At 39.3% G+C, this 18,006-nt stretch overlaps 1 protein-coding gene across 7 annotated transcripts in view; it reads left to right on the top strand.

The window, feature by feature from the left end:
- shank3a (SH3 and multiple ankyrin repeat domains 3a) overlaps positions 1–18,006 on the top strand; it is a 167,960-nt gene that overhangs the window by 33,931 nt on the left and 116,023 nt on the right. For all 7 annotated transcript variants that reach the window (XR_015094695.1, XM_086074696.1, XM_086074694.1 and 4 more), the window contains 2 exons: positions 12,046–12,249; positions 15,750–15,821. Coding sequence is in view for 6 of the 7 variants with exons in the window: in XM_086074694.1 (XP_085930820.1) it covers positions 12,046–12,249; positions 15,750–15,821 (276 nt within the window). In the remaining variant the exon portion in view is untranslated. The remainder of the gene's footprint in view (positions 1–12,045; positions 12,250–15,749; positions 15,822–18,006) is intronic.

The following is an 18,006-nucleotide window of genomic DNA, read 5'->3' as shown; positions in this document are numbered from 1 at the left end:
AAACATTTCCTTCTCTGGAGGGAGTCTCAAAGTTTTCAAGTCTCTATTAACACTCATGGAAAAGCTGCTTGATTCGTTGAGCATTGTTTTTTGTTGTAGGTTTTTTGTTTTTTGGGTGTGGGGCAAATATACGTGTGTCTCCAAAACCGAGTGATTGGGAAACAAATGTTTCTCAGCATTGCAAAAAACAACAACGGTAATGTTTCAGTTGTGCGTATTCTAATTTTAGCAAGAAAACACCATAACTGTTGTAATTAAGCTTATTGTGATGAATACCGGGATTGGCATTAGGCTCTGTCACAGTCTTCTCACAAGTCAGTACCAGGTGCTACGCCCAACTTGTGGTTTGGAGCTGTTTATTTTTGATGGACAGATAGTTAACTGTATGGCGTGCTCATGCTGTGTTGTCATTTTGTAATTATCGCATGTTTGATCCCTCACATTTTAAGTGTTTTGTGTGAGTATCCCACAACCTCAGGTGTTTTTGTGGCACATGTGCGTTTTACTTCATCCTCACTGTAAGAACCTCGCATGTTCCTCCCCTCTCAGGGAAGAGTTGACTGTAGCGTAACATCCCTTTCCAAGTGTCCTTATCTCACCCGTCCCGCATCCCTCCTCTCCCCGAGCATCTGTTCTTGGGTTCGCCCAAAGACTGGTGAAGCAGAAAGAGAAGAGTCATGTTTTTGAAATGAGATCTTTGCCTCAACAAAGCTACAAACTTTAGAGCAAATACTTTCAGCAAATGTTATGTGCAGGGGTGCACATAAGCGGTGCACAGGTGAGCATGCGTACTGTAAACCGTGCACGCTCGATTTACTTGCCTCAGTGCGCATTTGTGTTCCAAATATATTGCAGGCAACAAAAGAAGCGCACAAAAAAGTCAATGTCAAGTTAACATCCACAATAATTGCTTTCTAGTGTTAACTTCAGAATAGAAAAAAAGTACTATTTGTTGTCTTTTATTTTGAAGTTGCCTTTGCAGCGGGAAGGATCAAGCGTTATGGTGGCTGACTAGACTTTGTTGCCTCTCACGAGAATGGTTGCTCACTCGACTCGAGTGGTGGCGGCTGTGGCCGAGCCGCCGAACATGGGGACGATACCGTCCGGTCATTTAGGTCTCGTTGGACCGCGGCTTCGATGGTCAGAATACGTCATCACATGAAAGTGGTCTGTGGTGCAAACAAATTAATAAATAAAAGCAACCCTGTTGCCATGTCGCAAAAGTCAAAACAGTTGCCAAGGTCCACACCAACACTTGAGTTAAATATGAATTTAATGTCAATTTTATTTTTATTTTTTTTACAAAGCATTAAATTGTATTGCCACTTGTGTGGCCCTGGGAGAGTTTGTTCTAAAAATTAAAAACGAACGTTTTGTCACATCACATAGACACTGTCCCTATTATATTATTTATATATTTTTAAAGTGTGCTGACATTATGAGAAAACGCTGTTCATAGGACTCCTAAATCATTACCAGAGCAAATTCCTCTCATCCCTCCTACCTGTGTTGGAAATAAAAATATTGCTAACATAAAGACCACAGTTAGTTTTGGCACTATTCATTTTTAAGAAATACTTGCTAGATTGGTTGAATACAGCATCTAATCTTTAAATTGGCAATCGTGAAGCCAAGTCGCTGCTCTTTTTTCTTGGCACTGCAGACATGTGCATCAAAATAAAAGTAGCGCATACTAGATGTTTTAGTTTGACTTCATAAAAGCTGCAGAGTCTATGGACAGGCCAGATGTAGCCCGCAGACCCTACTTTTCCCAGATGGGCTGGGCTGTAAGCAACAACCTCTGCTGCTCATTTGAATACCATGCCACATTTTTTATGTGGTGTTCATGATAAAAGATATCGGCAAAGGTGTTTTACTTTCTGGAACTGGAATTGACACAACTGTCAAATGACACAATTAATTATCAGACCGATCAAATTGTTTTACGTAACTCATTCCATGTCTGTTTGTCTATTCCACTGACACTTCCAGTTCCATCACTTCAAACTTCATTTGGCGCTTGTGGTACTTTTCCAGATGTTCCATCAGAGATGTCGCAAACCCTCTATTCGATACCATGCTCTCGACTACTTTTATACCTAGTGCGAGCAACATGCACAATCTGTTCGTAAATGTACAATTTAGCGCCCGTTGAAGATTGTAAACTTAGATCATTTGTAACACACCCACCATCAGAACGCTAGCGTGATCAAATAATTTATCGGCCATTATTTGTGATCTTAGTACATCAGGCCTTATCATGTTGGCCGTTTCTCACATTTGAAAATTTAGTATTTGTGTCACCCCGCTTGATCGGTCCGCTCACCAACTATTTACAGGTGCAACCTTTTCTTCTGTTTCTTGTTTTCCTTCATCTCCTGTTGCAAAACTATTTCCCCAGAGAGGCTTTTGAGTTGAGGGTACACTTTGTAACATAATATCCACAACTTGAAAAATGAGAGGACACTAGATAGTAAAACATGATTTCCTTTCCTGGATGATGCTTGTGATCTCGGCTGAGAGATGGAGTCAGCTCATTTGAAGTGTACGATGAAATTGCATGTATGGTGTTAAGATTTCTCTGCGAGCTTTATAGCCAATGCTGTATTACACCCCTCTCTACCTTGCCACCAATGGCAACTGCCAATTTGCTGCACAACAATTGTCAAGTGCTGCACTCGCCTACTTTTGCTTCTGGATTGAGAAGATTGCTTTTGCACCAGCAGTATTTTATAGTGTTACTTTTTTTTCATCCTCGCATATTGTTCCCTAAAAATGAATTGGTCTATAAGACTGAAAAGTTGAATTATACATTGTACTATGGTAGTAAAGTCATCAGATTAAATAGGTAATATTACAAGAATAGTCATCTTGGTACAAGTTGAGCACAAGTGTGTGTTCTTACAAAAGTTGTAATCTTACAAAATAGATTATATTATATTAGTAGACTAGAATTTTTTAAATTGTATTCTTAAGAGAATATTTTTTTTTTGAAAATAAAATATTAGTTATAACATTTTAGTTTTAATTTTTTCAACCTGGAGTTTAAATTGATGAGAATAAAAAAAAAAAAAGAAGAAGAATACTATGATTACAACTTAAGCTTTCTTGAGTTTTTTCAACCTTTTTTTTTTTTAGGTTTGCATTTACGAGACATAAACTAAAAAAAATTGTTTACGTCCACACTACAGATTAAAAAAAATAAGCTGCTGTTTTTCATGACCTAAACTTTTTCTGAAGAGTTTGGGGTTTCATTCATGATATTGTGCACGTGAGTGTGAATGGTTGTCTCTCACTATATGTGCCCTGTGATTGATTGGTGACCAGTACAGTAATAAACTGTGAGCAGCATGTTGTCCAAGTCATGTGTGGACCTGGAACTAAGCCACTGTCTAATTTGCAACACTCTCTTCTTACACAGTACACAGCCAGAAGACTTGCATTTAGCATCGCAACACACTTGTCTGTCATGATATTCATCACATTAACATGCCGATGTGACCATGACAACTGTTGACCCAAGCCTTCAAGTTGTGTAGACAACGACAACTTGAAACAGTAGCGTTAGCGCAAATGTTAGCACAGACACAACATATGTCCTGGCTTGGCCGGTCTGGACCAACTTTTTCTCAACAAAGAACTTTAATTTGCATCTTGTTTTCAATAGGTGCATTTAAGTCCAAGGAAGATGTAGAATGCTACATTAGCTTCTCATGCTAATGTATGCTTTCATGCTTTCTCGCACTGTGCCACGTTTGTCACTCAATTTTACTGCTATAGTCTACTAGAGTTAGGCAATTGACAGCAATGCTCTCTGCCATTTACCTAACTGAAAGGCAAGACATTAATAAGATAAAAAATAATTAAAATAAGGTAAAAGACACAAGTAAAGATAGAAATCTTTTAGTTGTCATACACAGAGCTGAACAGAACTGTTTTCGGCCTAGACTTGAAGATTTATTTGTATTTATTTGTTTATTTTAAAGGGCTGTCTTAAATCATTAAGAAGCAAGTTCCAGAGTTTAACTGCACGGACCTGGAACGTGTGTTCAATGTTTAATTCTGACCCTGGGCACGAGCAGAAGACATGTCCCTGAGGTTTTCAGGGACCTGGATGATTCCTGTGGGACCAACAGAGGAGAGGTGTACTTTGGTGCTATGCCATGGAGAGACTTATACACAAGTAAATCAGTTTTAACGTATATTCTCCAGGCAACAGGAAGCCTGTGCAGAGACCTGAGGACTGATATGGTCATACTTCATAGTTCTAGTCAGGACTAGCATTCTGGATGTACTGTGGCGGTCTTTTACTGTAGCTCGTTTAGAAAGTCCTGTGAGAAAGCCGTTACCGTAGTACTAGTAGTTATGGTTAAAGGCCGATGTGCTTATTGATTTAATGTGGCTGTTAAAGTTTAGGTCTGTGTCCATTGTTAACCCAATATTTCTAACCTGCATTTTATGTTTAGAGTAAGAGATTTAAGGAGCTGCTGACACTTTCTTTTGGTTGTTGTAGGCCAAGGAAAATGACTTCAATCTTGGTGTCAGTTAAGGTCAAAGCCGTAGAAAGCAAAAGTCTGGGCATTTACGGCAGTGCTATGCCACTGATTAAATCCATGTCACATTCTTAAAGATGTCATGTTGTCAACCCAGGTCTCCATTTAGACAAAGTCTTGCATTAGCCTGGGTCAGTTTTTTGGCATTTTTTAAAGTGGATTTTGGGAGGTGAACCCTTTATTAATCAAATGTCCATTAAGGAAAACCTAAATTAAGTTACCTTCAACCTCGTGATGGCAAAAAAAGAAGGAAAAACCATATGCTATCTTAGTAATTGTAGCCATGATGATAATCGATTTCTGTGGAAAATATCCCTACATTTTGTAAATTTGGGAAATAGTCAGTAGTGTTGCATTGCATCGCATAATAATGTTCTGTCAAACGGGTGACAATATGATGCGACTTTTGTTTTATACATATTTTGTTGTGGTAGGACATTAATATTGCATATTAACTGGTTAAAGTCAGTATGTATCAAAATGGGTCCAGGATTGACCCCTGGGGGACTCCGCAACTCACTACCATTCGGTTTGACTAATAGTGTCTGCTTTTAACAAAGTTCTGCTTGTCCTCAACATTGAACTATCCTCTTCCCTGACAAAATGTCTCCTTAAAGCAAAATTCAACTTTGCCATTAAGTGTCAAGCACACAAAACCCATCCTTCATCCTGCACGACTGTCCGTGACGGCTGAGGAGGGTGAATGTTCACCCTCAGCATTTTTGTTGTTAAGTATATGTTTAAGTGGTGTTTTCAAGGTGTCTGATTCTCGATGCTAGACCATTATTCCAAGTTAATTGAATCAATGCAGTTTCCACCACCTTGTCTCAGGGGTGCGTCGCCATGACTCAGATGTTAACCCTTTGGTGAAGTCGGCCGGAGAGGGAATGCAACTGTGCTCCTTTTAATTTAAGTCAAGCGTGTTTGTTCGTGTTCATTAAAGCGAAGCGATTTCTCAGTGAATTGTTCAGCTCTACTGCAGTGCCAGAAGGGGTCTGGCTGCATTATCGTTCTTCTGCAAGATGATTGTGGTGATGATCACAAATGGTAGGCACGCTGTGCTGTATTAATTTGTCTGTAGCCAGATGTGTCCCCATGAAATTATGCCCGTTACAGCAGAGTTCACACTTGGTGAGATTTGATCAAAGGATGAGAACATCAGGACGGTTGTTGTGAGCGTCGCTCGTCGCAATCCAATTTGTGATGCTGGTCCAACTTCCATTTGCTCCACTTTTGAAAACCCCCAAGCTCTGAGCCCAACATAAACACCCCACCACTGCCGCCCAGATCGATCTTATTCATTTATCCGTCAACAGTAGGAGACCGGACAACACAGGGACCAAGTTGTACAGTATGTAATACAGAATTTATTAAAAGGTTCATTAGAGCAACAAAAATAATTGCTGTGGTAGATAGATAAACAATTTTGAAATGCATGGTGAGCAACACTGATCCACCACCACATGGTTTGAGTTGAATGCCAGTGGCTATTTTACATGCCGTTTGTCATTCACTCCACAAAATGTGTCATCTTTTATCTTGATCACGACAAAAAAATATGCTGATCAACTGTGAGTTGTCTAAAACTTTCAACCTTTCGGCATTTCTCTCTCTCATAATTGACGTTACATCTTGAGATTCACCCAAATCAATGCAACACAGCCATCTTCATTGATCTGTTAGACTTTACAGTGGTTTACAAACCTGAATTTCACAGACAAGCTGGGCCCTCTATCCAGTGAAAAACACACTTGGCAACTATATTTGTCAGTTGGCAGTTGCCGGTTGGAAGTTTCACGGCAATGAATGAGGTGACCAATGTATTAGACCAGCACTTACGTAAGGTTTATGCCACAGATTCTCTAAATAAACAACAGCATAGGCCATTAGAAGTATTTTAAAGAAAGGAATTACTTTTCAATCACCTTGTCGTGCCTAACATTTCCGCTAATCTCATATGCTGAGCTTTGCAGCAAACACGCAGCCACTTTGTCTTCCCTTTGGACTCCAGCCTGAAAGGAAATGCAGTCAGCGTGTCCACTGGCCATTTCATAGCCGTAAGTAAAAATCACAACAGCAAAAGGAGTGACCTGAAATGTCCCCTTCAGGACTCTTGTTTCTGTCCTTTCCCAGTCACGCGTTTCCAAGTGTTAATTAGTAATAGTCATGCGGCCAAGATGGAGTCATGGCGGTGCGTTGGAGTCATTACCCTCCATCATCTCAAGACGCTTATCTTCTTTCCTTACTTTGCGCGTAAATGTGCTTTCTTCTGCCCGTTGCGGCCCCTCCTTCCGTTCCTTCTGTGGCTTTGGAGATACTGATGCGACGTCCTGCACCTCCATGTATCACCCTTGATTGCGTAAGCACACAGCAATGCGTCGTAATTAGCAGGTGCGTGTTGTGAATTACAAATACGCCGTGACATAATTACATGTCATTGTGCATTTGTTTCCATTAAGTCCTTAGCACTTATCTATCAAGTGTGTGTGTTGCGTATGTCCCACTTAAGTCACCCCATTAAACCTACTGTACAGCCCGGAGAATGATAACCCGGAGCGCACTCGCTCTGTGTATTAGTATGCTTCTGATGCTATACCCACCTCAAGGCCACAGTTTGTTGTTTTTGAATGGAGGCACAGGAAGTGTACGGATAGGAACACATAATAACTCTCTATCGACTATTACCGATAGTAACCTTCAAAGTGAGTTTGTATTTTGTCGTGCCGTTCAAATGTCTGGTGAGTTTAGGTTATCCCCTATAAATCTTTTCATCATGCTATCACACGGGTGGCAGAAGACGGAGCTTTCCACTAATAAACAGACACTTCTTCTGTATGTCATTTGTTCAAGGCTTGAACGGTGATTATAGTCTACCGTCGTAGTTTGAAGGTGTGAATTGTCAGTTGAAAAGATGTTGCATTCCTGTGATCCCTCAGGGGATGCGTTAAATGCGGAGAACGAATTTCGCCCCACTTAGGTAGGTGTGACAATCAGTGGTACTTCAACTTTAATTCAGCTGAAACGCAACGCTAGGTAAGAAGTGCGTTACTTTTTTTCATTTGACCATTTATTAAATCTTGCATACAAGTAAAACACATTTTTTAAACAAAAACTATTACTAAAACTAACTAAAACTAAGCATTTTTAAAAGAACTAAAACTAATAAAAACTAACAGAGCAGCCCTGAAAACCATCCATCCATCCATCTGTCCATCCATTTTCTTAACTGCTTGTCCTCACAAGGGTCGCCGGGGGTGCTGGAGCCTATCCCAGTTGGCTTCGGGCAGTAGGCGGGGTACACCCTGAACTGGTTGCCAGCCAATCGCAGGGCACATAGAGACGAACAACCATCCACACTCACAATCACACCCATTGACAATTTAGAGTGTTCAATTAACCTGCCATGCATGTCTTTGGAATGTGGGAGGAAACCAGAGTACCCGGAGAAAACCCACGCAAACACAGGGAGAACATGCAAACTTCACCCAGGAAGGCCGAAGCCCGGACTCGATCTCATGTCCTCTGCACTGGGAGGCGGACGTGCTAACCAGTCATCCACCGTGCCGCCCTGAAACAAACAAACAAAAAAAATTAACTATAATGACATTTCCAAAACTATAATAACCCTGCCCCACACACCGAGCAACACAGATAAAAGCGACTTTACTGAACAACTACAAACAAAAAATACAGTCGCCGACTCGTCGCTGCACACCAAGTAATTTAACTCCACTCATCTAAAAAAATGTGCCACTGTATTGAGTTCTGTGGCTCCACGTACTGGATTGTATTATTTATGAATTTAATTTAATAGAAGCACAAAAACATGGGGCAATTGTCAAGGATGTAGCTGATTGCTACAAAGAAAGGAATAAAGGCAATAAAGGAGAGTGTGTGGATGTCCATGTGCAAATTATAAATATATTTGTGTCTTATCATCAATGTTTTAAGTGCATCACATTGTTGTAAGCTGTTTCCATAATAGACGTGGTGGAGTTTCCGTAGTTACCAAGATGATTGAGGAACTGGATGAATAATTAACTTTTCTATTGCTTGGATTAATGGCACAGACGTGCTACTTTGACAAAATGGATAGTGTGCTGTAGTGCTGGGGATAGCTACAGGCTAGCTAGCTAAGAAGTAATAACAAAATCATACTAATTTATAGCTTTTAGGATTTGGGAATTGAGATGCAGTGGTAATTGGACTGCAAATAGTGATTAGAATCGTTAAAATAGCAATCACTGGACATTGCACAGTCAGTAGGATACGGTCGTTAACATTATAGTTCATCTGATGGTGACGCAATGATCCATCCAGTATCTCACATCATCCTATCCTGCAGAGAGGCTGATGCTAAATGATTTGCAGATGACCTGATTTTGAGTCAGGATTTCATGTGTAGCAGAGCAGCTCCTTCGCTGTGATCTATTGATGTTTTGCCAAATTACTTAAAAACAACCCACTCAAACATTTTATACAGATTTGCGAGAAAATGCCTCCCTCAATCCCGATGACGAAGATTTGGTAACAGTCCGTCCCTTTAGAAGTGGCTACTCCGCCTCTAGACAGACTTGCAATCTTCTCTAAACAACTATTTAAGACATCCACACAATTTAGGTTCTGCTAAAAAAATTATAATTTTTTTGGAAGGCAATTTAAAAATAGCCTTAACCTTTTGAGAATATTTGGCAGTGCAACCCAAACACAGGGTTTTTTCGTGTTTCTCAGTTCAGATCATTGGTAGTCAATTTGCGTTCTGCCTCTTGGAGGTAATCTGGTTTACACACATAAAAAGGTTATATAGTTAAGACTTAGTGCTAATAATGTATCTCACAACGTATGTTCAAAAGTTATGAACAACTGTTCATCAGAAAAGTGCTATACACTACATTGTTGGGAAATTAGATTTAATAGAGGTCGACCACCACACAGATGGACATACTGCATAGTGAACAGCTTTGGTAAAATAGACTCATCTTAAAATAATATAATTTTATTTAAATTTATTTATTTGCTCAGTATTTAGTATGTAAATTCCACAGCTGGTACGTTGATCCGGTACGTTGCAATTTTGGGACATTAATGATGTAATTAACGGCACACCCAAATTGTTCCAAAACTATTTTTCTCTCGACCGATCACTTAACTAATGCAGTGAATTTCTGCGTATTCACAGTTCAGTAGTCCAACATTTATTCAGCTGTTCCTCTCTTCACTATATAAAAATTATTGTACAATAAACAAGAGCACGAATAGCGAAAAGTAAGTAATTAAAGTCTATGTTCAAAATGGTTTGTAATTTCCAATAGATGCTGCAAGTTGGCAGCAAAGCACTTTTGGTTATTAGACAGAACTATGGCCTGATTCAATAAAGCTCTTCACTGTAGTTCAACATATGTGGTTGGCACCATGATGTCACCAGAAGACGCCAAAGCATCATGGGTGAATTTGCAGATATGTGGTCGTTCACTCTCGTCTGCCCGCAAATGTACTTACTCGTTGTGAAGCAAGCAAAGTTTAATTGAACCTTTTGCCATGCTTGCGGAAGTGCATGCAATTGTTATGCCTGTCACTATACATCGCTGCCATACGTAGATGAACAAGGATTCATTATTTGCAGTAAATAACGTTGGATAATTTGCCGCACTGTGGTTGGGAATCCCTAAATTAGTAGCCACCTTTTTCCCTGAAGTACTCCTTGACCTGCAGTTCATCACCTCCTGTTCTGTCCAATCATCTTTCACCGCTGTCCCTAATTGAGGAGACAAGCCGTTCTTTGATTAAATAAATAAATAAATAAATGAGATATTGTAGAAGAGCGGAGAGGACGACTGAAGAAGAGGGCAATGTCACAGCCGGGCGACTCTCCTCAGGCGTGTGAACTAGTCTGACACGTCGCGACACTGATTAATACGCGGGGCACGGTTCGCGGCGGGTTGAGCATCTAAACAACGCCGTGACAGGAGGAGGAAAGCAAGGGACTGAGTCAGCATTGCTTGTCAAACATCGCCATGTTGGGCAAGGCCGTCCAAGTGGAGAAGACACTTTGTTTCCAGAGTAATTGAACACCTTCTATACACAACATCGAAAACGGGTCTGCTCTTGCGTCTTATTCTGCAATGTGAGTATGGGGAAAATACTGTACTGTATACTATGATTTGCAAATTGACTTGGGTGCGCGCCTCCAATTATTTGGAAAATGAAGCCAGTTTCACTTAGCAACAGAAATGGTAAAAGTACTGACATTCTCTACTTGAGTAAAATTAAAATTATTAGTGTAAAAAAAAAAAAAAAAACTTGGGTAAAAGTACTCAGCTTTACTTAATATCTGGAACTTTTGCGAGGTTGGGCTGCTGCAAGCTGCATCGGACTACTGTTTTGCTATATTAGCGAAAAACAGGAAGTGACCTAATCGTGGTCTAAAAGTTAAACATGTAAATTTTACCCTTATAATTTAACTTGCAAATAATTACTATTAACAATATAGTCTTACAAATTACACAAAGATAATAGGAAAATAAAAACAATGCACATAAAAAACAAGTTGCGCACCATATTAAACTTTCAATTAAAATAAGTGAAACAACAGTTCTTCCTACGGGTGAAACACAAAATTACAGGTCGACATCAACTGTTACATTATGTGTAAAGACAAACTCCTCCTAATGATTTTATGTGATCGCTAATACATTTGAACTACATACACGAGACGTATGGGCGACACAACTTATGACCATCTTTAGTTTAGTCATTGCACGTGGGTGGAGCATGGCAGTGAAACTTTGATGACTTGCCATAAAACCCGGGAAACTCTAATTTAGTGCCTCTTGTATGTCTTTCAAAATTTAGCCCCCTAAGGCAGTTTTACTTAGCAGCATGACAGTTGGTAGGGATGTCTATCATGGTCAAAAAGTCTCATGGACCCAGGTCGGAACACAGGAATTCTGACATTCAAGTTTTAAAAGGCCTGATGCTATTTTTTAAATGTCATTTCCAGAGCTCCTTCACAGACAAACTCCTCCAAGAGATTTGGTCTGATTGCTAATAAATCTGACCCACGTACACTAGACAGATTGACGACACTACATTATGAATTTATTATTTTTTTTGTCATTGCAAGTGGGAGGAGCAGGGCAAATGTTTGATGACTCGCTATAAAACCTGAAACTCCGATTTAGTGCCTTGAGGAAGTCTTTAAAAATTCAGCCCTCAAAGCCAGTTTCACTTAGGAACTTGAAAGTTGGTAGGCTTGTCTATCATGAGTAGAGCCATACAAATCTCAAGGACCCATGCCGTTAAAAAAAGAAAAAGAAAAACAGAAAATCTGTCACTTTGGTTTGATTGATTTAGGGTCCTTCTTATCATTTCTAGAGATTCTTAAGTGAAGAATATTCCACCTGCACGTCAGTCCACTCCCTTTAAAGTTCATCATGTGTTATGTGGAGGAAAACAGACAAGTGTGACTGACCCTGTCCTGTGGTTCCCGCAGAAATGCATGAAATTCAACGTGGATGCTCCCATCTGGCGCTCCAAGCAGCGGATCCTGTGCACGCTCAACCAGAGCCTGAAGGACGTGCTCAACTACGGCCTGTTCCAGCCGGCGTACAATGGCAAGGCTGGCAAGTTTCTGGATGAGGAGAGACAACTGAGGGAATACCCTTTCCCATCCATCGCACCCGTACCTTATCTGGAGGTAAGCCGTGGATCATGTTAATGGGTGACACTTTATAAACGGGCTGAGAGACTGTGAATGGATAACGGAAAAATGACATCTTGGAAATGCATGCGATGAGAGAAAGTTGGATTGTTAGAGATGGAGAGTAGACATATTATGGGCCAATTAACACAAGACTGTATTGATTTAATGAAAAAGAAGTGAAAGAAATTGAGAGAATTACTGTTATCAATGTAAGTGTATGTTTAATTTAATTATTTTTTCATTGATATTTTGACTGTTTTTAAAGATGCATTGTGCCATTTAAAAAGTTAATATTAGAGCTTTTTCTACATCATGCATACTCCACCAATGCCCAGATGAGTACTAAGAGTCCTGACTGTTTAACTCTGACTGCACCTATCAGCTGTTATTTTACCTTTATAGTAGGGTGTGTGGACCCTGCACACTCAACAGTTTCTTTGGGGAAGAGAGAGGTGGAGTTTTTCTTACCTCATTTGAAGTCATGTCTTTGTTTGTCAACTGTGGCTGTCGCTTTAAAATCGTGCATGTGCTCGCACGCGCACCATGAACGAGCCCGACACAGATGTTGCAGTTACGCTTTGGGCCAGAGTTGTCAGTTGTGAGTAAAAAAAGTGACAAACTGCACAAAGTTAAGCATCATCATTTTTTTCTCAGCATTGTAAACGAAAAATAATAAAAATCCCACCACAGTCATCATTTTATGATTTAATTGTATATTGCATGATTTGTTTATTGACATTAACTTTAATGGCTCTATTTTCATGCTAGGGGCACATCTTCATTATTGTGCCATGGCAAGCCTAGTTTACCGTGTTTGGGGCCTTTGGTAGACCGCGATACTCTGTGCTGGCTGTTAGCATTCCAACACATGATTTAGTCACACGCTTAAAAAAAAAAAGGTGTCTCTATGGGATGTTCATGTCTAAATAGCTGTATTAGTGACATTGCGAGCAGTTACGTCTCCCATAGTAAAGCTCAACTTGTGCAGCATTGTGCAAAACTGTCACACTGCTTCGGGTGTCTGCTGTCAGTTGTCAATCATTGTTTACGCCATTGTCGCTGACAAGATGCTGAAATCGTTTTAAAGATGTGGAAATGTGTCTGCTTGTGTGTGCACGTCTCTGTGGTAAAGGTACTCAGAGTCAGTACTTGAGTAGACGTACAGGTGCTGTGTGTGTGTGTGTGTGGGGGGGGGGGCTGTTTAAGTGGGACTGATTCAAATCCGTAGGTATAAAAAACACACAAACGCAAATGTACTTAAGTACAAATGTGAAACGCCTACCAATCCCCCAAGCTCTCAAATCAATCAACTCACTGATCAAGATCTCAAACACAGTTGACTTTTAATCTCATTTTTTGCATCGATGAGGTTGAAAAAAGTAGGAAGCATATTTTGACAAAGTAAGGAGTAGAACATGCAGGTATCTGTTTTCAAATGTGTGCGGTAAAAATAAAAAGTCATCAGAAACATAAACACACAAGTAAAATATAGATAGAACAGATATTAAAAGTCTACACACCCCTGTTCAAATGTCACGCTTTTGTGAGATAAGTTAACCATTCAACTTTTTTCCGCCATTACTGTGTAAACTGTACAAATCAGTAGGAACACAGCCTACAAGAACAACTGAACTTCATTTGGGGTATATCGGACACACTTTAAATGGTGACAGCTGACTTGTATTAAACATGAGTTTGAAATGTGACTGGTAATTCTGAACACAGCTATGTCCCAGTAAAAAAAAAAGGGTGTGGGCACTTGTGCAATCACATTATCTAAGCTGTTTCATAATTCCTCACTTTCCTGAAAATACTTTTTAAAGTGAATTGTACATATTATAGGTCACATTAATGGTGGAAAAAGTTTTGAAAAAATTAATCTTGGTCTAACAAAAAGACGTAGACTTTTTATATCCACTGTACCTGAAAAATCTTACAAAGTACAGTCAAAAATTGACATCTCAACACATGGTATATGGGATGTGTATTCATCCAAATACTGTAGCAATGACGACATGCAGTAGCAAGCAACTGTGGCATCTCAGACCAGATCCCAGCGCTCGTCCATCACGACGGGAAACTTAGCGAGTATAACGACGTGTCACGACTGCAGTATAAAAACGTCACATGCTTTTCTGAGCGGCCGTCTCGCACTTTCTAACGACCAGGGGCGAAATCAAGATGAATGTCACACCCTCATCTTTTGGAATACGGCGCCAACGTGTAATTATTCACCATTATTATTACTATTGCTGCCTCCTAACAATCAGTAATATAAACATATTCAGTTTGTATTATATTGTGTATATATCTATATCTATCTATCTATCTATCTATCTATATATATATATATATACACAAATAAATTCAACAAGGTACTAAAGATTTGAGTATTCCGAATATTTTATTATTATAATTATTATAATTAATTTTTAATTATTATTCTTATTGTCGTTGCTCTAATAAATGCCTGGTACTTTCTCGAGTTGCGTAAATTACCTTCCCAGATGTGCATATATATATATATATATATATATATATATATATATATATATATATATATATATATATGGCACTCTGTGATTGACAGATGAGTGGATGAAACACTCGTGTAGAAAAGTGGGTGACATGACATTACAAAGCCATTTGATACTGCCAAATGTATTTATTATCTGCACTCCACATTTCTTTCAGTTTTCCTTTCACTGTTGCCTGTGTGTGCAAAAAAGCATCCATTCAGGCCCCAGTAGCTGTCATGGTGTGTTTTACGAGTGTTACAGTGTTGTCGTGCTGTGTGTGTCATTGATTGACCCCCACTTACTTGCCCGAGGCGGCGGGCAGACTGACAGGATGAGATGAGTTCAACACCATTTGTTCCATGGAGCATTTTGCTGGTGTTGACTGGTGTAAAAGATGTGGAGGAAGGCTGTATTTGCACTGCAGATCTAATTGAGAAATTCCCATTTAATGCCTGAAGTATCTCACAAAAGTGAGTACAACCATCACGTAAATATTGTATTTCATCTTTTCATGGGTAAACACTGAAGAAATGACACACAGTGTATCGCCAGTTTTTTTTACTGTCTTCTTGAACTCAACACACAACTAATTTCTAAACCGCTGGCAACAAAAATGACTGCACCCCATAGATGAAAATGTTATTGTAAATGGTAAATAGACTGCTTTTTTTTATACAGCTACACAAGTTTGATTGTTAACACTGCACTTTTAGGGATAACAAAAAACGACTTTAATTGCGACTCCATCATTTGTTCCATATCTGCTGACATGACACATTTCCCAACAGATCCACTTGACAACAAACAAAATCAATTTGTCTCACTTGAACCATAAGGCACAAAACCAGCCTAAACGTGTCATTGTTGACGCTCTCTGCAAACAATTCTAAAATCATCCAAATTAAAAAAAATGTTACCGTCCCCACGATGGTTGTTGTTTAGTATTATATTGAGTCGCCTCTGTTTGTGTTTCAGTTCCGCTACAAAAGACGCGTCTACACTCAGTCTTACCTGGATGAGAAGCAGCTGTCTAAGCTCCACACAAAGGTAGGAGCCCACTGCTGTGAATGCAGCAGATGATGTTGGAGCCATTGCGTCCTGCTTGTGTTGTGTTTGCATGTGAAAAAATGCTGCAAGTGGCAGGCACTGAATACTGTCAGCCCTAAAGACACCAAAGCAACTGCAGACTTTGTCAAGCACTAAATACTCCCCGATCACTCTTTGTCGTTGGCTTTTTGTGTTGTTGCTAATTCCATATGGTGGACTGCTGTCATGGATGGTGTCACATGAGAGACAAGCTGTGGAATCAAACTTCAGCAGACAACTAAGGTTCTGAAAGAACTAATGTTGTTTATTTGGCGTGCAACATTTATTATTTTTTACACCATCTTCCAATTAGTGGCCAGTTATGAATTTTTATGGGGCCATAACATATTTTCCGAAATATATTGGGGAGATTTTAAGTGTCTTTCTGCGCAAACACATCATTGCTTATTACCCAATGATCACCATAATTAAGAGTGAAGCATGGTGGTGGTGGCATCTTGCTTTTCTTCATCTGGAACTGGGCCCTAAGAAAAGATCGAAGGAATTATGAACAGTTCTATCAGTCACTGTTAGCACAAAAACCGTGAGGATTCTGCTTGAAGAAAAATATAATCATTTAAAGAAAAATCTACTAAAACACCTGATCTTGATTTGGGGTTGGTGTTAGAGGCATTTTAAATGGTGGTAGGTGTGTACAGACCCTCCTTTAATATGAATTTGAATGTGGATGGCATATTCTGAACACTTCTCCAGTTACAAGTGCAACTTCATTATCTCAACTGCCCATTTTTATTTCCCCTCTCGGACAATTTTTTGTTAGCAGATGTCACAATTCATATCAGATTTTCATCCATATTTCGAAGTTGCCGGATTCTGATCTGAAGATTTTTTTAATTAATTAATTAATTAATTTGTTTTAATACTTACTGTATGTACTATGGCCATTATGCAAATTGGATTGTGCAATGTGTATTCAGTTCAAGCTTTAAATTTTATTTTTCAGTTAAAGCTCAGCATGCCACTGAGTTCATTCATTTGTACTTAACTCATTTGCTCCTAAAAACGTATGAATAGGTTTTATTTTAAATGTTTTAAGTGTCCCAAAGACATATTTATATGCTTTTTTATGTTTATGTTCATACTAGAGCAAACGGAAGGCTTTGATGCAGCCTCTTAACTGCAGAGAAGGGTTGTAGAAATGGTAGTTATTACAAAAAGTGCCAGCAGATGGCAGCAGAGCAAAATAGATCAACCAGGGCCATGTTGAAAAAAATGCTAATTTCCCCAACAGATTTGTGAATAATGATGAAACTTAGCTATATTCTAATGCTAACTACTGCAAAACAGAAACAGGTAGAAATATACTTTTTTTCCTGATGAAAGAAGATAATCTAATCTTTCTTTTGGTAGGTTCCATGTTTTTATAGCAATAGAATACAATATTCTGTGGGCCTTGCAAAATCTGTCAAAATCCAGCAAAACAGCTGGGAGCGAAGGGGGTTGCTTCAGTGAAAATTGAATGAGTTAAGCAGTGTTCTCCATTATCTTGACATCAGGCAGACGGACCCTCCTTACAAAGAATCGTTTCAATGTTTATGAACAGACACAGCAGGCGAGACCATTTTAGTCAAATTATTATTTATTTTGCGAGCAAGAAAGGAGCAGAAGTCAAGGCAGGACAGCTCAGTGGGGACAACTAGTGGACGGATTAAACTCCAGACAATTATGAGTTCATTAGAATGCAGGAAACTTTTTAACTAATTTTCTGCCGTGTATGTTTAGTATATTTTGGCAAATGGAATCCAACTGTACTGGCACAGACTTATATATGTGTCAAGTATATTCTTCAACAGTTGGACACACTTGCAATCGTGAGGAAAGATGTCGCAGTTCATGTCGTTCATTTCCAGTCATGCCTTGTCCGTGTCACTCACGGTGTTCTTCATACAAGTAGTTGCACATTTGTAAATAAGTGATTATTTTGCCCTTTGTCAGTCTTGTTCTTGTTTTTATGTTTTGTTGTTATAAGGTCGTCACGTCAAAGTCACTGTTCTGCTTGACATGTTTCTTTCCTGCTCATTTTCTCCACTTTTTTGGCCAGAAACCAGTGTTTTTGGTAAAACTAACCTATTGCACTGTTGATTACGGCGAGAGGTAGAAACAATAATACAGTATATATTTTTTA

The sequence above is a fragment of the Leptonotus elevatus genome, chromosome 4 (assembly GCF_054856555.1).
Source record: "Leptonotus elevatus isolate MCC_2025b chromosome 4, RoL_Lele_1.0, whole genome shotgun sequence".
Taxonomy (NCBI): Eukaryota; Metazoa; Chordata; class Actinopteri; order Syngnathiformes; family Syngnathidae; genus Leptonotus; species Leptonotus elevatus.
Note: the sequence above shows the minus strand (reverse complement) of the source record. Positions and strands in the feature narration are given on the sequence as shown.